At 43.5% G+C, this 26,062-nt stretch overlaps 1 protein-coding gene across 15 annotated transcripts in view; it reads right to left on the bottom strand.

Moving 5' to 3' along the window:
* Positions 1–26,062, bottom strand: part of Ambra1 (autophagy and beclin 1 regulator 1) — a 213,024-nt gene that overhangs the window by 18,233 nt on the left and 168,729 nt on the right. For all 15 annotated transcript variants that reach the window (XM_016002829.3, XM_076570035.1, XM_076570034.1 and 12 more), the window contains 3 exons: positions 18,718–18,906; positions 17,689–17,843; positions 608–747 (listed from right to left, as the gene is read on the bottom strand). In XM_016002829.3, the coding sequence (XP_015858315.1) occupies positions 608–747; positions 17,689–17,843; positions 18,718–18,906 (484 nt within the window). The remainder of the gene's footprint in view (positions 1–607; positions 748–17,688; positions 17,844–18,717; positions 18,907–26,062) is intronic.

Raw genomic sequence — 26,062 nt, 5'->3', positions numbered from 1 at the left:
GGCAACAAAGGAAAACACAAACTACCTAGATTTAAGAAAGCACAATATCTGAAGTGTCTGATTTTTTTTTTTTTTTTGGCAGTGCCAGAGACTGACCATAAAACCTTACATATGCTAGCCTCTACCACTGATCTACATTCTCAGCCCTCTGTTACTTTGAAATTGGAGCTCACTATGTAACCCATGCTGGACTTGAACTCATAATCCTTCTGCTCCATCCTCCAAAGGAGCTGGGATTATTATAGTAGTACCATACTACACCTAGCTACTAAAGCAGTCTTTTGACAGCATTTGGAATGAAGAGCTTATTCTAGCTTCAGAGAAGAAGGTCCTTTAAGCAGCCCGGGAAGTTGTCATGTGGGAACAATATGAAAATATAGAAGGTCCCCCTCCCCCCTTTTTAAGACAGGGTTTCATTAGTCGAGGCTAGTTTTGAACTTCAACCTTTTGCTCATGTCCTTCATGTACTACCTCCAATCCCTTTCTAGCAGGATTTGGATTGTCCTTGTGAAAGGCCCCTACCTGGTTGGCCAGGCCCATAAGGGAGCACAGCTTTGCCTAGGCCTCTGTTCAGATAGTGTCCATACCCACCCCTTGAGGAACTCACTCTGGTCGGCAGATCACCAGGTCTCCTTTGTTGGTGCCATAGGCCAAACCAAGCCCTGGCTCAGGTAGCCAACGGGCAGAGTTGATGCTGACATGTCTCCGCTGGTCAGCAGGCATGGGGTAAAGGACGTTGAAAACTCTCTGGGTGGGAGACAGAGAAGAGAATGGGAGGAGAAACAACTTGTTACCAAAAATAACAAAATCCAAGGAGGATCAAATTAAGCACAGGGAGTTGAGACTTTAGGCTGGGAATGGGTTGACGTTCAACTCATCTGAGACCCCGGGGAAGGAGGAGTGGGAGCCCTCTTACTTTCCAGAGAGCTAGGTCTCTTCTAGGGGCACACTTACATTCTTTGTCTTCAGCACTCCTCACCTCATGCTCTGACATCAGGACCAGAAAGGCCTCACCTAGAGCCCACCACACTAGAATCCAATGGGCCATAACTTTCCTCTGACCAGCATATAACCAGTGAAAGTCAACCTGGGCTGGTAGTATTGTTACTATGGAAACCCCAGAGCTCTCACAGCAATGGGGAATTGGAGGTGATAGGGGGGCGGGAGGGGGTGATAACATCAGAGAACATTCTTAATTCAGCTAATTAAAAGCACTGTTAAAACTGCTATTGTTAAGGAAATCCAAAAGGTATATTCAGATGTGGGGAGCAGGGCAGAGGGGAATCTTCAACTTGCAGGCCCATGGCTGCCTTCTGGCTTATATAAACCACCATTAGATCCATCTCCTGTCTCAAAGGCAGAAATTCCCCTTTCAGTAATTTCTGTTACCTCCCCAAAAGCTACTTTGTCCTGAGGATGACCTGCCTTCATCGACAGTTTGGGCCCAAGAGAAATCCAGTGACAAGGTCTCTGACATTGACCTGACAGTCATTTCAAAAGCACCTTTGGTCAGAGACTGGGGCAGGGAAGAGAGAAATGAAAGACAGGGGCATTTACTTGAACTTAACTTTGAACCCTGATATGACTACATAACAACTTGTTTAGATCTCAGCTTAAAAATCGCCCACATTAAGTCTGAGAATACAGCCCAATTGGCAGAATGCTTGCCTAAGCATGCATGAAGCCCTGAGTTTGATCTTCAGCACCACATAAACTTGGTCTGGTGATACAACCTGAATTCCCAGCACTTAGGAGGAGGAGGAGACAGGAAGACCAGTCAGTCATCTTTGGCCACAAAAAGTTAAAAACCAGCCTGGGCTATGTGACACTCTATCTCAAAAACCGGGTTTCATGCCAAGTATGACATGCAAATGGCAGGGGGGTGGGGGACACGAAACTGACCCCCACCCTTGCATTCAAATAACTAGGAAAATTTAAGAAATAGGGATATAAAAATTGCCTGGAATGGCATAAGCTTATAAACTGTAGCTGTTGATTCTGTTTCGAGGAACCTGCATTTAGGATCTTTAACAAGAGTCCATGAAAGGGCAGGAGTTGAGATTCTCATTTCTCCTCATTTCTTTCTACTTTTGTTCTAGCCTCCCTGAAATTTAAACTAAAGCAGGGATGAATTACCTCTGCTCAAATCAAGCAGTCTTGGTCTTGAGAATATGGATACATGTGTCTTGGATACTGACTGGAAAGGCTCTTATCAAGACAGTTGCTACAATGCATGTGCACTCCATATATTACCATACGGAGAATGCTGATATCAGTAACTTGTCAGGTATGGCACTGAGAAATGTGTCTAATAGCTACTTGTACTGTTCGAGAATGGCTTTGCTATGGTCCTCAGGTTGAATGAGCCTTTACCAACACAGAATTGGCTTTGGCTTGAGTCCTAACTGTGTTTGTTGGATTAAGAAACTTGGTCTAGCATGACAGAACACATCTGGGATCCTAGCACTTAAAAGTTGAGGCAGGAGGATCAGAAGTTCAAGGCCATTTTGAGACTATCTCAAAACAAAACAAATAAACAAATCAAGGGCCACAGAGATGGCTCAGTCTGCAGAGGAACTTGCAAGAGGCCTGATGACCTGATGACCCCGACCCCCAGATCCCACAAGGTGTCAGGAGACAAGTGACTCCCGAGAGCTGCTGGCTGACCTTCACACATGCCACGGTGTAAGTGCACCTACATACACAGGCAAAATTAAAAAACAAAAACAAAGGAAGAACCCCAAGCCAAACCCAAACAACAATGACAAAAAACCTCCTATGTTGGGCTGTTAAGATGGCCCAGTGGTTAAGAGCATTGGCTGCTCTCCTAGAGGGTCAGGGTTCAATTCCCAGCATCCAAATGATGGCTCACAACCATTACTCCAGTCCCAGGGATCCAACATCCTCTTCTGGTCTCCTTTTGGTCTCCTTGGGCATAAGGCATGCATGTGGTACACAGACATATATGCAGACAAAATACCCATACACATTAAGTAAATAAACATACACATTTGGCTTTAAAAAAAAAAAAAAGCCTTCCTGTAAGACTTGACTCAAAGAATTAGCCAGGGCTTACAAATTTTTCTAACTAAAATCCAGCCCAATGACATCAGGTGCAGTAGTACACACCTTTGTAATCCTAGTGCTTAAGGGAGAGAATCAGTAGGACTTCTCCAAATCTGAGGCTAGCCTAGGCTACATAAGACCCTATCTCAAAAAAGGAAAAGGAGGGAGGAAAAAGCCCAGAGGAATTTATGGACTTCAGTTCGAATCATCCAGAATATGGCTGCCTGACCTGTAGATTAATCTCTTCATACATATATATTTGGCAGGAGCCTTGACCACATCAAGAGCTCATGATAAACACTTGGCATACCTGGCTGAAGGCTCATACAGGTGGTAGTACCATTCCTTTTCCTCTGTTCCTAACCAAGTGTTTTCCTTTAAATAAAGAAAGGTGGGGCTAAGGACATGGCTTGGTGTTAGTAAGAGTGTCTGCTGTTCCTGAGGAGGACCCGAGTTCAGTTCCTAGCATGCAGAGCTGGTGGCTCTCAGCTGCCTGTAAACCAGCTCCAGGGGACCTGACATCTTTGGCCCCACAAGCATATGTACTCACACAGGTATACATGCTTATGCATAGTTGAAAATAAAGCAAAATCCTTTTGTTGTTGTTTTGTTTTTTTGAGACAGGGTTTGTCTGTGTAACAACCCTAGCTGTCCTGGAACTCGCTTTGTAGATCAGGCTGGCCTCGAACTCAGAGATCCACCTGCCTCTGCCTCTAAGTGCCGGGATTAAAGGAGTGTGCCACCAGCAGCAAAATCAACAAACCAAACGCCCCCCCCCCCCCCCCCCCCCCCGGTAATCAATGTTGTCCTTTCTAATCTAAAGGGCACCATGGTCAATATAATGTGGCATACACTCTAACAGGGCAGCTTAGTTGGGAATCACACAATTGTGGCTAAGACCATTTAATCTGTTTACAGGAGGAATGACAGTAAAGTTGAATTCAGGGAGGAAGCTTTGGGGTCAGGCTTGTGCAGCTCTGTAGGGGCTTCACAACAAAATTTCCCTAAAAGCACAATAACTTGTAATCCTAGGGAATAGAGCAGAAGGGACGAGAAAGAGGCCTTGTAAGAAAAAAAAAAATGCTAAGGCTTTTGAAAAGCAGATGGTTAATTTAAGGGTTGCCTGAAAATTTCTGATAGGAATCTCAAAGAAGTAAAACAAGAAAAACTTCTAGAAAATTTCCAAACCAGGAAAAGTAGCAAGCAAACCTATTATATGTCACAAGTTTACCTTCTATTGTCTGTTGCTGCAGAAGGATTAAACAAATACTATCAATTTCCTTCTTACAACAGCAACTTGCTTTGGGGACAAAATTTCCCAAAAGGCCAATATGACAGGTGAACCCAGCTTAGGACAGACAAGGCTTAGGATAGAGGGACAGTAATAGAACTAGTAATTAAAGGTGAGACTCCTTAGAAATTACTAGCCAGGTCACAACTAGTGTGATCCTAAGAGTCATGGGGATGTAGATTTGTCCTCTGGCTCTAGCCTATCTTTCTCAAGTCTGAGTCCTTAAGCAGAACTGAAGGAGCAGCTCCAAGGGCCTCCTACCTGCAACATTTGGGGATTAGGCTAAATCCTAATTTGTGCAGGAAGCCAGAAGAATGTCCTATGAACATTAAGCATCCTGCAGCGTTCCTAATAATCTCTTGCTTTCTCACCACACTGAAGCATGAGGGTGAGTAGAAGAGAGATGAGCACAGAGGGAGATAAATGCCTACAAGATTCAGGAGATGGGATTATTGACTTTTAGGTCCTTTCAGGCATCCGTGCAACCCAAGGGCCCTTAGCAATGAGAGCCAGTCCAATCTAAAAAATTTGAGGGGTTTCTACTCTTTTCCCTGGCTAGAGCTAGACAGCTCAGTGTCCCTCATGAGAGGAAATGTGTCTCACAAGTAATCAGTCCTAGAGATGAGAAAATTATCTAGGCAAAAATTTCCCCAAATTCAGCTGGGCGGTGGTGGCACACGCCTTTAATCCCAGCACTCGGGAGGCAGAGGCAGGCGGATCTCTGTGAGTTCGAGGCCAGCCTGGGCTACCAAGTGAGTTCCAGGAAAGGCGCGAAAGGCGCAAAGCTACACAGAGAAACCCTGTCTCGAAAAACAAAACAAAACAAAACAAAACAAAATTTCCCCAAATTGGACCAGACACCAATGAAAATGGATGACCCAGGTGATCCAACATCCAGAACAGCTTCAAGGCTGCTTGCTGGCTGAGATGGACTAGCCTCACAGACTACTCCAGCCAAGACTTAATCATTATCCTAATGTTCTCAAGATTCCCCCAAAGATTCCATTGCCCCCAAACACCAGGAAGCAGTCTGGAAAAAAACAACACCTACATTCCCAAAAGATTGGTTATGTATGCTTGTTACTATTTGAGGGGGGTTGGTTACAAGTTGTTATTAGTCATAATGAGGAAAAAAAAAAACTAAACAAAAGAGAGTTAAAGTCAAAGATCTCTTTCTAAAGGAAAAAAAGGGGACAGGAATGATAAGGAAAAAAAGAGTTAGATTATTAAATCTCCTTTAATTCAAAAAACAACTATTTTGATATATTACATAGGTATGGATTTTGGTACAAATTTAAACTGATTTTTGCTCTATTATATGTATGTTTCTACTCTTGTTTGGGGTATTATGCTTATGCAATTCATTTAAAAATGTAATGTATAATTAAAAAATATAGGTTAATAGTCATCTATAATAATCAAACTTCTAGTCATATTATTATATGTTTTCAAGGCTAAACAGATACATTTAGACAGACAGTCTTCAAACATCTCAAAGACCTAAAAATATGGTATTTAATATGTTCAATAACCTGGAACTTTTCATGACAGTGAGACATGTCTGTTCCTGACAGCACAAATTTACTTCAAAAGAGGATGATTAGCATCCAAGAACCTCCATATGGAGTTTGCTTTCTTCATGTCAAAAGCTAGCCAGTGGGCAAAGAAACTGCCCTTGCTGACAGATATTGTCCAAACTGGACCAGCAGGATGCAAAAGAAAGTGACTGCCAAACTTTGCCCAGACAAGGAAGGACAGTCCTTCCAAATTCCCTGCTTCACAAAAATGTCTGTCAGATAGAGTAGGCCTGTAGACCAAAGCTGGATGACCGAACATTACAAGAAGAACTTCGGGTGACGGTCCAGGCAGACAGATGTTCCTGTCGTTAGGTAATATTACACCCTTCTGGGGTCTTTGATGGGCTAAATAATTAGACTTAAAGTTCTCCTTAGTTATGATAAAAGGTAAATTAGATATAAAACTTTAGACTCACAAAGATAAGATAAACAATAGAGTACTTTCTCTAATTTTTGTTTGTTTGTTTTTTGGTTTTTTGAGACAGAGTTTCTCTGTGTAGTTGCCTGTCCTGGAACTCACTTTGTAGACCAGGCTGGCCTTGAACTCACAGAGATACACCTGCCTCTGCCTACTAAGTGCTGGGATTAAAGGCATGAGCCACAACCACCCGGCTACTTTCTCTAATTTTGCCAAATACAAATGGACTGGATATTGTAACTGCTATTCTTACTTGATAACTGTTTTTGTTGTATATAATTTTATTATGTTAAAGTCAAAACCTTCCTTTTTAATTAAACAAAAAGAAAGAAAAAAAAAATTCCCCAAATTGACAGAAGGTTCGGTAGCTCCAGCTACTCCTGCACCATGTGTGGTTTCTGCCATTCGTCTGTCTACACCAGAGACCAGGTTGGCTGTGAGGCTCTTCCAAGACTGAAACAGGCACAGGCTCTGTGAATCAAGTTCATCTGCACTGGTAGGGCATCTGATTCAGTATGGGCAGGGGATAGCTTTGCCTCAGCTAAGGTTCCACAGATACAGTTCAAAGAAAGGTTTCCTTAACACCATTCAAATGTCCTAAAATTCCCCAGCATGTGTGAACGGTCAAGCCAGTAGTCTGCCAACCTCCATGACAAAAAAGACTTCCCGTGAGCTATACTACCTAATTCTAGTGCACTGGAAGAGAATTATGAGGACCTGGGGACCCGATGCAAGGCTGAATACAAAACTGAACCACTGATTCATGTCTGAAAAGTCCTGGTTTCACCTGCTTTGAACATGACAGGTGCTAACAGCACATCTCCCCTCCTGAAGTACAGCATTCTCATTTTGTCTATCATCTATAAAGGAAATGAGAATCAATACGCTAGAAGGAACAGATTTTAGCATCCATACAGTCTCAGCACATCAATAGGGAATGGGCCAAGTCACCAAATCTTTACAGTTCTAAGGGAGTAGAGGAAGATTATGATTCCTCCACTTCTAGGGTCCAACACAACCCCTGTATCACCTGCTTATCTGTTCCTCAAACTACAGTAGGAACAAAAAAGAAAGTCTCCAGATCAAAACTAAAAGGGCTTCCCCCCTGCCCTCTGTTTTTCAAGACAGGGATTCTCTGTGTAGGCCTAGCTGTCCTGGAACTGGCTGTGTAGACCAGGGTGGCTTCAAACTCAGAGATCCGACTGCTTCTGCCTCTGCCTTTTCCAGTACTGGGATTAAAGGCATGTGCCACCAATGTATGGCTGAGGGCTTTATTTCTTATTTAAGGAGAGTATTAGAAAATAATGAAAGGTCAATAGAAAACCTTTAAAATTCAGAGGAAGCTGGGTATGGTGGTGTGTACTATAATCCTAGCATTACAGAGGTAGAGACAAGAAGATTTCAAGTTTGAGGCTTGCTTGTACTATACAAGGAGTTCTAGAGAAGCTAGGCTCTGTAAATGCCTGTCCCAAAACAGAACATAACACAGGAAAAATATGCTACAGTCCTTAACAAGATCCCTTCTTTTCTACTGCATGTCAATAAAACCCAGACCATTAGGCCTAGACACAAACTGCACTGTTCAGAGTCAGCCAGGTAAGAAGCTAACAGAAAACACTCTGTGGTTCTTTTATGTACATCATCTGTGAAGCTGGAATCTTGTAGTGATGGCTGGAGGTCTAGTGCAGTTGGTGGATTTGCTTTGCCTTAAGATAACTAACTGAAGCTGGTTCAAGAAAGGAGACATGGAGAATAGAAGGGTCCTGAGTAGAGGTGACAGGCACACCATGGTGCCTAGAGAAAGGGCTGTAAAAATGGAAAACCTATTAGAAAGCATGGGAGGCTTTAAGTTTTCATGAGAAGGTGATTAAAAGAAAACCAATTCTCTATGAATATGGGAAAGATTAGTGGAAGGTAGATGGCAAGAAACAGTTGACTGTTCCACTGAAAACAGATGATCACACTTTATTGAAGGCCGAGAAACACATATTCCAGGGCAGGCAGAGGGAGCCACACTATCGTTATTTTATTTTATTTTTTTGGTTTTTCGAGACAGGGTTTCTCTGTGTAGCTTTGAGCCTTTCCTGGAACTCACTTGGTAGCCCAGGCTGGCCTCGAACTCACAGAGATCCACCTGCCTCTGCCTCCCGAGTGCTGGGATTAAAGGTGTGCGCCACCACCACCCGGCTTTATTTTATTTTTTGAGACAGGTTTGAGCTGGCAATGCAGCCTAACCTGGCCTGAAATTTATAATCCCCTGCTTCAACCTCTGAGATGTTGGATCTAGGCAATATCACCACGCTTAGCTTCAGGTTTCTTTTTGTGGCCCTAGGATCTAATGTACAACTCCACAGATTATAGGTGAGTGTTCTATCACTTAGATTACATGCCCAGAATCCTCTCTAAGAAACCTGAATCCCATATGCTAGCTCCAAGTCCTGCTTATTTATGTTTGTGTGCTAAAGAGAAAATACAGGGCCTTGTGAATACTAGGCAAACACTCTGTCACTTAGCTACACCCCAACACTCCTGGCGTACATAAAAATTTTCTTTTAAACATTTGTGTGTGTGTGTGTGTGTGTGTGTGTGTGTGTGTGTGTGTGACTATGCCATGTGTGTTCAGATGCCCTCAGAAGCCAGAAGAGGTTGTTGGATCTCTTGGAGCTGAATTCACAGGTAGTTGTGAGCCATTTGTTATGGGTACTGGGAACTGAACTCACGTCCTCCTAAAGAGAAGTAAGTGCTCTTAACTGCTGAGCTATCTCTCTAGCCAACCCCCCACTCACTAAAATTTATCTTATTACTTACTTTTGTGTGTGTGTGTGTGTGTGTGTGTGTGTGTGTGTGTATGTGTGTGTGTGTGTGTGTGTATCTATGTGCTTCAAAAGGCTAGAGGAAGACATCAGATCCCCTTGAATTCTATAGAGCTCCAGATGCTTGTGAGCCATCCAGTATGGTGCTGGGATCTGAACAATGGTACTCTGCAACAGCAGTATGTACTCTTAACCACTGAGTCATCTCTCGAGCCTCCAAGTCTATCTTTTTTAAGTAGTTATTTAAAGGCTGGTATGGTGATACAAGCTGTAATCCTAGCACTTTGGGAACTGAGGCAGAAAGATCATAAATTCATGATCTGATGAGCTATAGAGAAACTGTCTCAAAAAAAAAAAAACAAAAAAAACAAAGACTAATAAAGTGTTTATTTGCAGACAATGATCAGAATACCAAGTTAGCTAATTTTCTTTTTTATTTAGTCAAAGCAAAAATAGCAGAATCATGAAAATGAACAAGACACTCCCTATTTTCTAAAGAAAGATCCATATTAATACCTTTGTAAGATGCGACAAACTGTGTACACTGACGGTGGTGAACAGACTATATGTGCACGTAGGGCCAGGGAAGCACATAACATACAGAATTCAAGGTAATTCACATTCATGAAGCAAGCCAACAACTCATGTCTCCTGGGTGCCAAATACAATAAAGATTTTGGAGATGGAAGTGACAAGACCAGTCAAGAAGCAGGGCTTGGTCTGGCATGGTGGGACACACCTGAAATCCCAGAACTTAGGAAGCTGAAACAGGAGGATCATGAGTTCAAGGCCAGCCCAGACTACATAGTAAGATGGTCTCAGCCACAACCCCTGCCACTAAACAAACAAAAACAGCAGCAGTAGCAAAGCATTAAACTGAGAAGCACAGAGGTCTCTATTCATTGCTATATTCCTAAATCTAGCAAAGTACCTGGACTTTACAGAAAAATTCTGAGATGTCCTAAATTTAATTCAAAGAGTGGAGGGAGGAGGAAAGTTATTAATTAGACATACTGAAAGACCCTCTCTCACACTCCTGAACATATATTGAAACCTTGACTCAGTTCTTACACATGGCGAACACCAATGTTATCTATCCTGACTATTTACATGGAAACCTCTATGGCCACTGTTCCCTCCAATCCAGATGCAACAGCCACTCTCTAGTTTCACAGCATAATTTTGCCCCTCTTATTTATAAATGTAGATCCAATGTGAACTCACATTTTCTTTCCCTTATTTTTTTGTTACAAAACACTCTTAGATCTTGGTTTTAGGGACACTTTAGAATTGTTATCTAACTTCACTGTAGGTGGTGGTGGGAACACCCGGCCTCCCCTTTCACCACTGGTGACTGAACCCAGGGCTCTCATGTTAGGTAAGCACTCTCCTACTGAGTCACATCCCCAGTCTAAATAAACTCTTATTTCAGTGCTCCCTGGGTCCCAAAAGTTTCAGTTTAATATCTACAGAGGCCTAGCCTGTTTCCTTTTGTGAAAAGACTAGAATGGAGTACAGACCCCACTCTCCTTAAGAGACCCCAGCACTCGGGAGGCAGAGGCAGGTGGATCTCTGTGAGTTCAAGGCCTGGTCTACAGAGCGAGATCCAGGACAGCCAGGGCTACACAGAGAAACCCTGTCTTGAAAAACCAAATAAATGAGGTTGGGGTGGGGCGAGGGTCGGGGCGAGAGGGCTCATCAGAGCTGTATGATTATGTCATGGAAAAATTCTCCTGAACGAATAGCTTTGATGGCAGTTCTAATGTTATTTTTAATTTTGTATTTTGTTCCCCCTTCTTGCGACAAATCACATCACAGACACCTCTGACTTTTAACTTGCCCCTCCCCCTTTTCTACAATGTTCTGAAGAAAGGAACTTTTTGAGGATAGATGCTTTGTGCTACATCGCAGAAGTCAACTTTAAGATAATTGCAGCGGAAGCAGCTTTTAATCAACTGACAGGCAGCTCTAAGGAAATTAATGAGAACAGAATCTTGGGAAGGAGTAAATCATTTCTGACAACAAAGCCATCTTGCTTCTGTCCTAATCTCCCCTTGAAGAAATGGTACCCTTCTAAGACACAAAAATAAAGTGTAATTTCAGAATTTGCTCCCCCCCCCCTTACTAAAAGGGCAGCCAGACCTGCTTCCCCAAGATAAAGAAGCAGCTCAGACCCCTGGACCTTCTGAGCACTCTTCACCAAGCCAGAATTCTGGATCATTTTTGAAAACTGAAGTTTTAAAATCCAGAAGTACAGAGATGAGTAGGATCATACCACAAGTCGGGGGAGGGGAACACCTCAATGAAGATTAGACCCATGAAAATAAAAGTAGGATGGTTCAGAGGAGCCCACACCTAAGCAGGACTGATGGTATCAGGCACCACGCAGATTCAGAACCTAAGCTACAACGGTAGTCACAGAAAGATGAGCATTCTGCACACTATGTCTTTCCAATTGTTCATCTTTTGTTGTTGTTACTGACATTGTTTTGCTTTTTGAGTCAGGGTCTCATACAGCCCAGGCTTGTCTTAAACTCATTAAAAATGTTTTTACATTTGGTGGTGGTGGGGGGTATGACACAGTATACTTGAGGAGCTCTGAGGGCATTTCTCCTTCTATTATGTGGGTCCCAGGACTGAATTCAGTGTCCGGGACTGGCAGGTGGCAGGTGTCTTTACCTGCTGAGCTATTCCATAGCCTCAATCCTCTTCCTACTACTCCTACTTCTCAAGTGCTGGGTTCAGGTGTGTACCATTCCTGGCTCAGTTCTAGTCCTTAAGCTTTCTAAGGCACTATCTCTAAGATGATGGCTAGCATGACCAAAAAAGTTTAGGATATGGAATAGCCATCAATTTCTCAACTGTCAAAAAATATCTGAAAGGTGGATAATAGGAGAACCATAGAAGTACACCAGATGAGAGTTCACTAAACAGTAGAACTCATAAAACCAAGAAGGAATGGAGTGTAGCTCAGAGGTAGATTGTTTACTCTGCATGTGCAGGCTCTGAGTTCTGTGTCCAATCTCTAGCTAGCATCACAAACAAATGAAAAACACAAAAATTTCTAGGCCTGGGGATATAGCTCAGTGGTAGGATGCTTGTCTAATGGAAGGCCCTAGATTTCATAAAAATACAAACAAGCATTGTAATACATCTTCCACATTGCTAATTTATCTGGGCAACATTTAACTCTTAAATACAGCTTTACTACATAAAGAAGCAATGTCAATAAATGGCCTGATACCCGCCCCAACCAAGTCAAGTGATGGTAAAGGAGATGGTGTGTCAGCCAGCACCACCGAGCGTCACGTTCCTGGAGCCTCTACTGTGCTGAGGACTGTTTCCCAGCTCTTTCTCCCTGCAGTGCCAGGGATGGAATCTGGCTTTGCACAAGCTGAAAAAGCACTGTACCACTGACCTCCAGCTCTAGACCATTTGTTTGTCTAAAACCTCCATCTGTTGGGGAAGGATAGTCCATGCCTTGGGCAAACAGCATGACATGTGAACTCCCATTTGGAAGACACTAATCCTTAGAGTTGAGAATGCCTAGCAGATCTCTTTCCTCGAGCCCCCTGCCCCAGCCCTGACTTTTTACTCTTTCCCTAAGTAACATGGGGCTTACATGACATAAACTGGAAGAACAGTTTGGTATATGACTATTTCTGGCTTCATTAGTAATTTTGTTATTATGCTTTCACTTGGTTACAACCAAAGTTATTATAATGTGCAAGTTGCCACTATTTTAGAAAATTAATTGCAGTTTTCTGTTACAATATTGTGCCTTGTTCCAATTAGAAAATGAAAGCTGAGAGGGAACACAGGCAGTTTAGTGTTTTGGGAATTCAGCAAAACTTCAGCTCAGCAATCTCTAAAAGCCTAACTTAAAACAAAACAGAAATGAACAAAAAGCCCTCACTGGCTCTAGTGAAAGGGGATCAAACAGCAAAAGCGGAGTCACAGAGAGCAGCAACTCCAGAGTAGGGTTCTGTCTGGTGGACACAGAAAGGGTGGGGACAGGAGCCTGGGTCCATTCATCCTGTTCTGCCTATTATTAGAATTATAGGAGTCTCAGAAAGCAGGAAGGGGGACACTAAAAGGATCCTACTTCCTAGAAACAAGGAGAGAACTGATGACTCAACACGAGGAAGCAAAGACTTGAAGAGCTACAGCCAGTTAAGAGAGAAGCCTGGAGAGCAGCAACAACTGGAAAAAGACGGGAGGTGAAGCACAGGCACCCAAAAGGCTGGATGTGGGCCCTGATGTAACTGCTCTGCTCCATCATGCCCTCCTACCATGATGAACAGAGGTCAGCTGAGACCTGGCTAGACTGAGCGGCAGTGCAGTTAAGAGTAGTTCTGGTCCTTACCAGCTCCATCCTACCAAGCTACACAAGAAGTATATATAAAGAGCTGAAGATATAATGGGAATAAAATTGTCTTCCAAAATCTCAAGTAAAAGGGCAAGGAGATGCCAGGCAGTGGTGGCCCATACCTTTAGTCCCACTACTCGGGAAGCAGAGGCAGGCAGATAGATCTCTGTTGAGTTCCAGGCCAGCCTGATCTACAGTCCAAGATCCAGGACAGCCTGGGCTACATAGAGAAACCCTGTCTCAAAAAAACCAAAAAAGTCCCCAAAACAAAAACAACAAAAAAGAAAACAAACCCACCAGATACTGCACCATTGTTATATCTTTTAAATACTTTTTCTTTGGAGACAAGGCCTCATAATAGACCAGGCTGGCCTCAAACTCACAATCCTGATTCAGCCTTTTGAATAGCTGGAATCACCAGAACTCATTCTTCTTCTGACTATAAGTCTAAAGTAAATCTGTGTTTAAGAGGGACCCTGTTACTCAGGAGCTATAGTTCCAATGTCCAAGGACCACTATTGAGAATCACTGATCTAGAGGTCTGAAGAACTGCTTAGAATAAGCACACCAAGGCTAATAGCAATTAGCAATTCATTTACAAAAGCGATTTCACATGGGATCCTGTAAGAGATCATATCCTGGGAGAGACATCACTTAATGAGAAGTAAAATAAATCAATACCCTGGAGGATTTTCCCCTGGGAATGTCTGTTGGCACAACACATTCACCTCTTTGAATATTATCACAGTGAATCCAAGAAGTAATTCCAAAGATGAGGGAATGCAGGGCAGAGAAGCTCTAGGCTCCTCCACACAAGCATCTTTTAAGGGCAAAGCTAACTTTCAGATAGAGAAGAACCCATGCTAATCTATGCAGAGACAGAGACAGACACTTCAGTCCTTATCAACAAAATTCCAGCACTTTGAAGGATGACATAGTTCAACTAAAGAATGCCAGGCTGCTCCAGCATGTGTGAAGCCCTGAGTTCAATGCCTAGCAACACACACACACACACACACACACACACACACACACACACACACACACACACACACACGACTTTCTTCCCACTAAGGAGTTAGTTGAGGGACATCTGCTGAATGCTTTGTTTTTTTATTTTTAATGTAGGAGCAACCAAGACCTCAAAACCCAGAAACCAGAGTCAGTGGATATCAGATTGTGCAAAATCTAGTTGAGATACCTAATCCTCTTGGTGAGAGGAATGCTCCCCAATGAGATTTTTCCAGTCACTTCAGTTTTCTCACCTAATGACAGATCGTACTTACTGAGAATCAAAGAGCCTCATTGGGGGTTGGGTGGCATGCTCAGAAACAGCTGCTTGCATGAGGCACACAGCTGGCTAGCTGCCACAAGTCCCTCAGCCAGACAGCCGTGGACCAACTGTATTAGAATATCTTCTCAACAGAATCCTCCAACCAAATTCCCTCTGGCCTCACATGACAAAAGACACCTTAGCTTTTGCTTGTAGCTAGTTGACCGTAACCAGGTATTTCTGGTTCTCTATGAAAATGATGGAGGGCTGACAAGCTTTGCCTAGGACCTGGTTAAGAGGCATGGCTTTTGAAAGTAGCTGGAGACGATTAGCATTACTATAATAAAGTCCATAAGGAATTAAAAAAAAAATTGTTTTTTTAAACAATTAGTTAGAAGACCTGTTGGGACTAGGATGTAGGTGGTGAAAAGTAGACACCAGGTGCTTTTATGTCTGTATATGACCAGCCAAAGAAGAACAGCACACTCAAACTCCACTTCCACCTCAGCTATCTAGTTCAAACAATCTTGGTGAACTGCCACGGTCTTCTCTTTCTCACCCAAGCAGAGCTCAAGCACCACAACTCTCCTGTCCTGATAGCCAAAGCAGACTGCCTTGCTGCTGCACCTTTCAGAGGTTTTCAAGGATGTCACTGGTTCTGATAGTTACCACCTGAAGATGGTAAGGGGTGAGGATGCTTTCTTGAGACTCTCTTTTAGTCATTTAGTTTCTATTGTGCATCGGGTTCTCTCCGAGGTACTTGGATCTCAGAGAGAAAACAGACATTGCCCCTGCTCTCTGAAGGAGCTCAAGTCCAGCACACAGGAACAACTGCAGATCTGTGAGATGAGTCTGCATAATGGTATGCACTCGGCAGAGTGGAGGGAGCAATCAGTTCTCTAAAGAAAGCTGCCAAATCCCCATTAAAATCCCAACACAACTCTTCACAGACTTATAAAGAACAATACTCAACTTCATATGGAAAAACAAAAAACCCAGGATAGCTAAAAGAATCCTGTATAATAAAGCAACCTCTGGAGGCATCACCATCCCTGACCTCAAGCTCTACTATAGAACTATAGTAATAAAAACAGCTTGGTACTGGCATAAAAACCGACATATGGACCAATGGAATCGAACTGAAGACCCTGACATTAATCCACACACATATGAACACCTGGTTTTTGACAAAGAAGCCAAAACTATACAATAGAAAAAAGAAAGTATCTTCAACAAATGGTACTGGCATAACTGGATGTCAACATGTAAAAGATTGCAAATAGACCCATATCTGTCACCATGCATAAAACTCAAGTCCAAGTGGATCAAAGACCTCAACATAAATCCAGTTACACTGAACTTGATAGAAGAGAAGTAGGAAGTACTCTTGGCACAGGAGATCACTTCCTAAATATAACACCAGTAGCATGGACACTGAGAAGAAAGCTGCCAAAGGAGAGGACAAACTTGAGGGCAGCTAGAGATGTGGAAGAGGAAAACATCCCAGGTTTTAAGGTGTCCTGGCAAGAAAGAACCTTACCGGGTTCAGTGAGTTTAGAAAGCAGTTCAGTACAGTCAGCCAAAAGATTTTATTTATATACACACACACACACACACACACACACACACACACATATAGACACACACACGTGTGTGTGTGTGTGTGTGTGTGTGTGTGTGTGTGTGTGTGTGTGTGTGTGTGTGTGTGTATAGGCAGAGGGAGAAGAGGCCAGCAAAGGAGGACCACACCAAGCACACCCTTCCATCACTTGGCATGTTATGGTATTATTTTTAATTATTTTTAATTTTTTTCTTGACAACAAATGCTTCCTAGCCCAAGCATCAACAAACCTCTACAAGCACAGCTCTAAATGAAGGGCCCTGGGGACTCCATTCTTAAAGAACTTACACTGAACCCAGCTGGGTTATATTCACGGCACACAGCTAAAGGGAACAAAAACAAAACAACAACAACAAAACTGGCAAATATGTCCGACTATAAATGGCACACACTATACAAGTTACAGAGGAATTAATTCATCAATTCTTAGGTCAGAACAGAGCTTAAATACTATTTAACTAGAGAAGTGTTCAAATGCTTGATTCTCCTTGGCAAATAAGCCCTGACAGACTATGGGAAGTTCAGTTAGCCACACTAGTCAGGCTTAGTCCAGAAAGCAACTAACTACACTACACCCAAAAGGCTTTCATGGCCATACAAGAGAGTTATGCCTTAGACAGGAGTGGTCCTAAATGGGATTTTCTGCTCTGCTGGTAAAATGGGTGTGTGACAATTCAGAGCAGAGAAGCTGCCTAAACTCTGGGTAACCCAGTTCACAATCTTGGGGGTGACAAAGTTCCTGACTTGTGTTTGTTGGTGCTGGGGAGTTTCTCTCACACATTAGGCAAGTATACAACCAAGATATAACTTCTCATTAAGTAGCCCAGATGGCCTTGAATTTACAATCTTCTTGTCTCAGCCTCTTGAGTAGTTGAGTTTATAGGACAGTGTCAACAGGCATGGCCAAAAGTTCCTGACTTTTTTTTTTTTTTTTTTGGTTTTTCGAGACAGGGTTTCTCTGTGTAGCTTTGCGCCTTTCCTGGGACTCACTTGGTAGCCCAGGCTGGCCTCGAACTCACAGAGATCCACCTGGCTCTGCCTCCCGAGTGCTGGGATTAAAGGCGTGCGCCACCACCGCCCGGCTAAGTTCCTGACTTTTAATAGTTCTGATATTTTAAAGGTGAGATATACTGCTCATGGGTCACCTGGACTACAGCATTTCTTTAGGATCACGATGGTGCTGGTCCTGACTAGAAAAATCACATCATAGTCCCTCATTACCCTGCCAAGTTCAGGAGAGACATAAGCAATGGCACTCACCCTCATGGAGGTCTCACCACCATGGGCCTGTTGTAGCCTGAAGACCTGGGCTACCATGTGCTCTGTGGAGGGGTGCAGCAAAATCCTTCGTGAGGCCAAGCCCACCATTACGTATCGGCCCATTGGAGACAGGCTTACAGAAATGGCATTGGGACCTGAGGGCCAACAGAAGAAAGTCACATTTCCCAGAATTCTTGTCATTCCATGGAAACAACTTTTATGCAGTCCTTTCTCCTTTTTTCCCATTTTCCTATCTTCTGATCGTGCTCAGGTGATGTTCCAGGATTGCAGTGAGCAATGAAAGGAGAAGGTGTGCACACACCGAGTGAAGTACAATGCACACAATGCACAGACTTAGCACTGCTGAATACCAGCCATGGTTCTCATAACTTGAAAAGACTGCTAGCGTGCGTGGTCTGAAATCTTTTTCACTTAGGCATTACAAATGTTTTTCATCACTAAATAATCTTTCATAAGAGCAGTTTTAAAGCTAATGTATTTTATACTATCACTGTACAGTCATTTATTTAAGCTACTCTTTAAAAAGAACCTCTTGAAGTAGCAATTTGATGTTTCCCTATATGATAAATAATATGGTGTAAACATCCTTGTATGTAAATCTTTGTAGTTTTCTGATCATTTCTCTAGAAGTACAGATTATTTCCTTAGGAGTAAATTTTTTGGATTAAGAACACACATATTGGAAAGCCAAACTGCCTTGTAGTATGTGCGTTTGTTTGCCCAGCTTTCCACGCCACAACTAAAAAGCTCCTTCCTTATTGTTGCCTTTGTAACAGAAGCACACTGGTGATGCTACTGTGTCAGGGAGAACTCTTACTGGGAGACTCTTCCGTAATGCTATAGCCAAGATTCCTAAAAAGCAATCTTTCCCTGGCCTGTGCCTCAGTGAAGGCATAGGCAGTACGTGACCAATTACTCTCACCCATGCACGCCATGCCTCACCTAGGAATGCCTATGCCAAGGCATCAGCGTCAACTCTGCCATTAGATTGGGTTTCCTATTCCTTACCAAATCGCTTGGTGTAGAGCATTTCCCCCAAGTTATGGGGGGCCAGGGAATACACTGCCAGGATGCCTTCATCAGGAAAGCCCCTTTGGCTGCTCGGAATGAAAGCTGCCAAGAGCTGGCCATCTGCAGAAATGTCACAGCTGGCATCATTGTAGATCTTGCAGTTCTGTACCAGGACATTCACGGAGGCTGCATTGGACAAAGAAAAGAAGAGAAGTTTCAACACTGTGTTGTTAGAAATTCTGAGACCAAGATGTTGTTGAGTCTTTCTAAGGGTGTGAATCCTCTTTAGAAATGGGGCAAGCTGTCTTATTTAAATTAAAGTGTTAGGAAGCAGGAAACAGGAGAGGCAGGAAGGACCCGTGCATCTACCACTTAGTAGAACTATAGGACAGTCCATTACCACCACAGCCACCAGCTGAGTCTCAGTAAAGGTTACTAACAAATGCCCTGGAGAGCCACTCCACTGCTGTGGGTTTTTTTGTTTTGTTTTGTTTTGTTTGTTTGTTTTGTTTTTGTTTTTGTAGACAGTGTTTCTTTGTATAGCTCTGGCTGTCCTAGAACTTGCTCTGTAGACCAGGCTGGCCTCGAACTCACAGAGATCCTCCTGTCTCTGTCTCCTGGGGGCTGGGATTAAAAGCATGCACCACCACCACCCAGCTTCACTGCTGTTATTGTTCAAAGTATGAAATCAAGATAAATGAAAACACAAATCTACTGATTCTAAAATAAAGGGACACAGGTAGAGCACAGGACACAAACAGTAACCCTCCTCAGAACCTGCTACGTGATCTCAGAGAGAAGAAAGTCATTTCAGAAACTGCGTGTGTCTCTCCAGGAACACTAATCCCCAAATCCACACAGAGGAAAAAGAGAAATAAAGCTGGGCCTGGAACAGACAGTGGGAGTTCTGTGTTTCTCATTATACTCTCAGTCTCTTAGACACTATGAACCAATATCTCCAGGCAGTCTTTACCTACATCTACAGTTACCAAGAATAAGGCACTGGGCTGACAAGGCAGGAGACTGGCCTTGCTGAGGAAACAAAGTTGGAAGCTAGAGGCTAGAGCTGGGGAGGAGACCCCACTCTGCCTGTAGGGACTAGTGAGATGTTGGCTAGCACAGGACTGTGCTGGTATGTCTACTTTGGTTTGCATTTGATTGAACCCTCTGTGTTTGCACTGTGGGAGTCTCTGCCAAGGGAAAGTGGTTTATCCTTGATGCGAGGCAGGAACAAAAGGGTCCACCTACCACCCACACAAGCAGAACAGTAGGACACAGGCAAACAGGCCAAGTTCCTGAGCTTTGTTTCACTTAGTTCCACACCATGTAAAGTGACTTTATGCTTGTTCTCTTACTTGAAAGAGATGTCCTCTACCAGAGGCATTCAAGTTAAAAAAGTAAGAGCAAAGCCAGGCCAAGCTCAGCTGCCCTCATCAGATCCAGGTAATGTATTCCAATAAGCCAAAATACAGGAGTGCGATGGCAAGGGAAGCCAGCCAAGGGAACAAAACAAAAAGACGGTTTTAAAGGCTATGGGACTGCAGACTAAGAGTGATTTGTAAAATTGGGTTTGTTCCCCTTTCCCTATGTGTTGCTAACAAAGCTACAGAGATAACAGTAGATAAAAATGACATCAGAACTCATGATTAGGCTGTTGTGCCAATCCCTGGGGGCTGACACCTACAGCACCATTACACATAAAACTGAGGCTGGCTCTGTTTGCTAACTAATAAAATAATGACATCCAAATACTACTGCTATCACCATTAGGCCTCTCTGCTGCTCAGCTCCCAACTCACCATCTGCTCCAGTCTGTATGGCTAGATTTATCTCGTTAGCATGGGACCGTCTGCTCCTGACACAGGGTCCTAAGCCCTTTGCCAAAAATATGGCAATCTCCTTCTCTGGAACTACATGATTCCAGTTGAAGACAAAACAATAAAGAATTATATGAAGCTTCAGTAGTGAGTACATTTTTTATTTTTTTCCTTTTCTTTCCTTTTTTTTTTTTTTGGTTGTTGTTGTTGTTGTTTGTTTTGTTTTGAAGACACCTTCTGTGTAGCCTTGGCTGTCCTGAACTTATTCTGTAGACCAGGCTGGCTTCAAACTCACAGAGATCCACCTGCCTCTGCCTCCCAAGTGCTGGGATTAAAGGTGTGCACCACCACCACCCAGCCACCAGTTTGCTTTTCTAATCTTGTTTTGTTTTTTCGAGACAGGGTTTCTCTGTGTAGCTTTGGAGTCTGTCCTGGAACTCACTTTGTAGACCAGGCTGGCCTCAAACTCTCAGAGATCCACCTGCCCCTGCCTCCTGAATCCTGGGATTAAAGGCGTGCGCCACCACTGCCTGGTCTGCTTTTCTAATCTTTATGTAACCCTAATCCTTAGTAAAATACAACAAAATTAACAATTTGGACCTATGTCACCAAAGGCAAGGAGAATAGGAAATAACAAACATTAAGTAGAGGGACTGGAGAAATGGCTCAGCAGTTATAGGTCTTGTACAACAGGACCTGAGTTTGATTCCCAGAACCCACATGGAGGTAGCTCACAACAACCTGTAACTCTAGCTCCAGGGGATCTCACACCTTCTCCTGGCACTTGTGGGCACCTGCATGCTTATAAGCATACACACACAAACACAAATACATATGAATAAAAATAAATCTTAAAAATATTAGTAAGTCTTGAGAATAGGAAGGCAATATAAGGTTCTGTAGACTGCTTTGCACAATTGCCATTGCACCCATACTCAAAGTCCCCAATATGCATGATGGTTCATCTGTCTTGTTGGTACAGAGATCTAGCTTGTATGTATTAACATGTATTTTGGGTAAAAAGAGAAGTCTATAATGAGCTGAACCTGCTGGACCTGGCCTATACTCTCAGCTACTCAGAAGGCTGGGGATGATGGATGGCAAGTTCAAGGTTGGCTTGGGCTACAGAGAGTTCAAGGCCAGCCTGGACAACTTAGTGAGACCTAACTACAGAAAGTAACAGAGGGCTGGGGATAACGCAGTGGCAGCACACTGGCTGCATACATAATACCCAGGTTCAATCCTATTACCACCAAGAGGTGGGGAGGGACCATAATGACCTTAAACTACTAACATCTTTTAAAAAGTACCTAACTGAAGCCGGGCAGTGGTGGCGCACGCCTTTAATCCCAGCACTCGGGAGGCAGAGCCAGGCGGATCTCTGTGAGTTCGAGGCCAGCCTGGGCTACCAAGTGAGCTCCAGGAAAGGCGCAAAGCTACACAGAGAAACCCTGTCTCGAAAAACCAAAAAAAAAAAAAAAAGTACCTAACTGATGATAAGGTTGAGAGGTGAGGAAGAAAATACGATTTTTCTTCTGGAAAGCTTTGGTTCAAAGCCTCTGAAAACTGGGCAGATGGACAAAAAGCATCTGTCAGTCTCAATTCCAAGTCACCATGTTTGTATTTGTACTCTCTTATGATAAATCCAAGTCAATGGCCACCTCTCAAGTTTGGCTCCCTCTTCCAACTCTACTCAATTTCATCACAGCTTCTGGTGACTGTAGTGAGCTCAAAAAACCAGCTAGTGATCCATCCATTTACCTGGGCTTGTGTTTCTACCCTAGTAAAGGCATGTAGCAGGCACAGGGGAATATGGTAGCTCCATTTAAACAGCACCTAGCAGTAGCTTTACAATTTTATTTTATTTCAAAGCTCCAATTAGCAGTTTACATTTGTTGTTTGTTGCTGAATAATTCCCAGTGTAGAAACAGAAACCGTCAGTTATAATGGCCAGTGCCACTACTTTAATTCATGTGTGCAGCTTCCCCTCACAAGGCTGAAATTTCAGTGAGTTAATATGCACATCAACAGTTCTTGGACCTTTGATACTTTCCTTGGGTGGAGAAAAGTAATGTTCTAATTCAACAACAAGGTAAGTAGGTAGGAAGAAAGATGTGAGTGAAATACAGCCTGAGCCACTGGCAGCTCACAACACTGGAAAACTGTGTTGATGTTCCACACCTCACTCTGTCATGCAGCTCACCAACTGCAGCAAAGATGAGTGACACCTTAAGAATGATGGGCAGAGTCTGAAAGCCTGCATCTCCAGCAAAGCCCTAGGTGTCTCTGATGCTGCAAGTCTTGGACCACAATTGAGAACTCAGCAACTGACTGTCCCTTAGTGGTAAAACATACGGGAAACGATGACAGGACAGCTAGCTAAAGAACTGGGGACAAAACTCAAAGGGAGAATGTTTACTTTATATGTGTCAGGCTCTGAATTCAATCCTGATCCAGAAAAAAAATAAGCAAAACCAAAACTGCTTAAAAGGCTCAGGGGAAGGCAAACACAACAGTGTAAGTCGATAATCACTGAGGGGTGGGGGGTGAATAGGCAGAAGGATTGCAGCAAGATTGAGGCTATCCTGATCTACATAGTGTATTCCAGGTCAGCCAGAGTAACAGAAATGGCTCTCAAAATTAACCCAACCAACCAATCAAAAAGCAAACACAAAACAAAACAAAAAACCCAAGACGTTCAGGGGCACCTTCAAGGGGAAAAAACAATGATGAAGGAGATAGCAGGAAGCCATGTTTTAGACTCTGTAATACAATATTGTCTCAATTAGAAATCATTTCCAAGTGAAAATACCTTAGCAGGGGACAGGAGGGGCTAGAAATAATGATGCCTGGAGAAGCAGAGGGCTCTGCCTTCCTATCAGATCTGTAAACTATAAACAAACACCTTGTACAAAGATCCATGAGTAGCCTGCTGCTGTTCGGATGAGGCCATAGGAGTGATTGGCAGCTGCAGTACTTTACAAATGCATCACACACAGATTTGGAAAACCCAGGAGGGTTTAAATCAGAAGCAAAATTTCCTCTTGGCTACATCTGTGAGTCCCTCCAATTACAGCAGACCAGAGCTCCAGAGGGCATGATAAACACGCTTTACAGGTATCGGTCACCACACCCCTGTAGTGTCTGCCCTGTACTACTACTACTTGTCCACTGGATCTTACAGCCTCTGCTTCCGGGATACCTTAGTGATCAAAGCCATTCACCAACGAAGAGTTTATTCTGAAAAATCAGAGCGAGTTGGGTATGACGGACCACGTCTTTAATCCCAGCACTTGGGAGGCAGAGGCAGGTGGATCTCGGTGTGTTAGCATTCAGATTCGCCCCTTGGGGACCTGATAGGGTGGGTCATCCCTGAGCAAATATGCTTGCCAGTACGCAAGCGATACCTTGGCCTGCTCAGGGTCCTTTCTTTTTTTTTTTTTTCTTCTTTTTTTCGAGACAGGGTTTCTCTGTGTAGCTTTGGAGCCTGTCCTGGAACTCACTCTGTAGACCAGGCTGGACTCACAAATATTTGCCTGGCTCTGCCTCCCGTGTGCTGGGATTAAAGGCGTGCCGCCTCCGCCGCCGCCGCCGCCGCCGCCGCCACCGCCACCACCACCACCACCACCACCACCACCACCACCACCACCACCCAGCCTGCTCAGTCATGCACTCATTCCTGCGTGGTCTCTCTGTGCATGTGCTGCATCCCCTCATAAAAGGTGGAACCCCGCCTCTTTTCTTTCTTCCTCTTTTCTTCCCACAAGGTCGAGGTCATGTGTGCACCCCCTCTCTTCCCCTTTTCCTGTCTCTTCTCTCCTTAGTCCCTGCCCACTCTCTCTTCCCTCCCCTCTTCCCCCCACGAGGCTGCTCTGCGTCCCCTTCCCCCCCCCATAAAACTCCACGTGAATGAGTGTCTCTCTCTCTCACCCACTGTGGGGTCTCTCGACTCTAACCCACCAAGGTCTCTGTCCCACCATTTAAAAAATACAACACTGTGAGTTCAAACACAGCCTGGTCTACATAGTGAGTTCCAGGAGCCTTTGTCTCAAAATACGAACAAACAAATCCTTGTGAGTGAAATTTAATTGGTTTCTCCTCCTCTCCCGCCCCCTCTTCTGTGGTTGTTCAGTAAAGCAGTATAAAAAGCCTGCATGAGGGCTAGAGGACGGCTGGGGGTTCCCAACAGTTGCTGCTCTTCTAGAGGGCGTGGACTCAGTTCTCATCACCCAACCCCCCCAGCTCACAACTTCCTGGAACTCTAGCTCCAGGGGAGCCAACACCCTCTTCTGGCCCCTGCAGGCACCTGAACACACAGAACATATACATACATAGACACTCACACACATAAATAAAAATCTACATGAGGCAAAGCTTTATTCACCAAGTTCTAGGCATCTCCCAGGTAAGAATTAAGTCCCTTAATCTCAGGTGAGAGAAACAAGTAGCAAGAATCATTAACCAACTTCCAAAAAAGAGTTAAATGTAATGCAGAAAAATCATCTGAGCAGCAACTTGGTGCCTCTGAACCCATAAATAAAACTAAGGGTCAAAGGTTTCCAGGCATGGGCATAGCTCCAAAACCAAAAGCTACCCTCTAGTAGGAGGCAGATAACTTGGAAAAATGAATCCTACAGCAACATAGAGTCCCAATTTACTGACTAAATCTTACCAAGACCCAGACTATAACTACACATGTGTGGTATACTTAAAACAGTTAAAAGTAAAAAGTAGGAACTTGCTGGGTGTTGTGGCTCACTCATTTAATCCTGGCATTAATCCTGGGAGGAAGAGGTAAGCAGATCTCTGTGAATTTGAGGCCAACATGGTCTACATAGAGAGTTTCAGGACAGCGAGGGTGCATATCAATACCCCCACCCAAACAAAAGTTGGCTTTAATGTCCATATTGAAAGCATAGCAGTTGGTCATCTGGAACTAAGTTTCCTAGGGAATCAAAGATTTAAATGTATAAAACTAAAATATAAAAGTAGGAAATGATCTTGATGACACAAAGCCTAAGAACCATAAAAGGAAAGGCATATAATTTTGACTTAAAATAAGTTCTATGACAAAAATAACCTTCAACAAAGTCAAAAGAAAAATGACAAGAAACTCCTATTATAAGTTAATTTTCCAATTTATAAAGAACTTCTGCAGAATTACTAAGGAGAAAAAAAAAACAGTAACATGCCGAGAAAGAGGTAAAGCACATGGGCAGCCAAGGCAAGGCAGCGCCATCAAGGATGTGCAGAACCATACATGCTCTTGTAGTAGTCTTTAACCAACCAAGTCCACGAATGTGCCAACTGTGGTAACACACTCCTTCAGCAACTGTTTATAAGACTGAGCACTCTGAAAGATTATGGGCTTCGGGGAGGTGGGGCAAGCATGGTGGCTCACACTCGCAATCCCGAGCATTCCCAGAGGCCAAGGCGAGAGCACTGTTCTGAATTCAAAGCCTGGCTTGACTAGAGTGAAAAATTGTTTGGGGGTGGGGGAGAACAAACAAAACCTATAGATGAGA

Source organism: Peromyscus maniculatus, chromosome 4 (assembly GCF_049852395.1).
Source record: "Peromyscus maniculatus bairdii isolate BWxNUB_F1_BW_parent chromosome 4, HU_Pman_BW_mat_3.1, whole genome shotgun sequence".
Lineage (NCBI taxonomy): Eukaryota > Metazoa > Chordata > Mammalia > Rodentia > Cricetidae > Peromyscus > Peromyscus maniculatus.
Note: the sequence above shows the minus strand (reverse complement) of the source record. Positions and strands in the feature narration are given on the sequence as shown.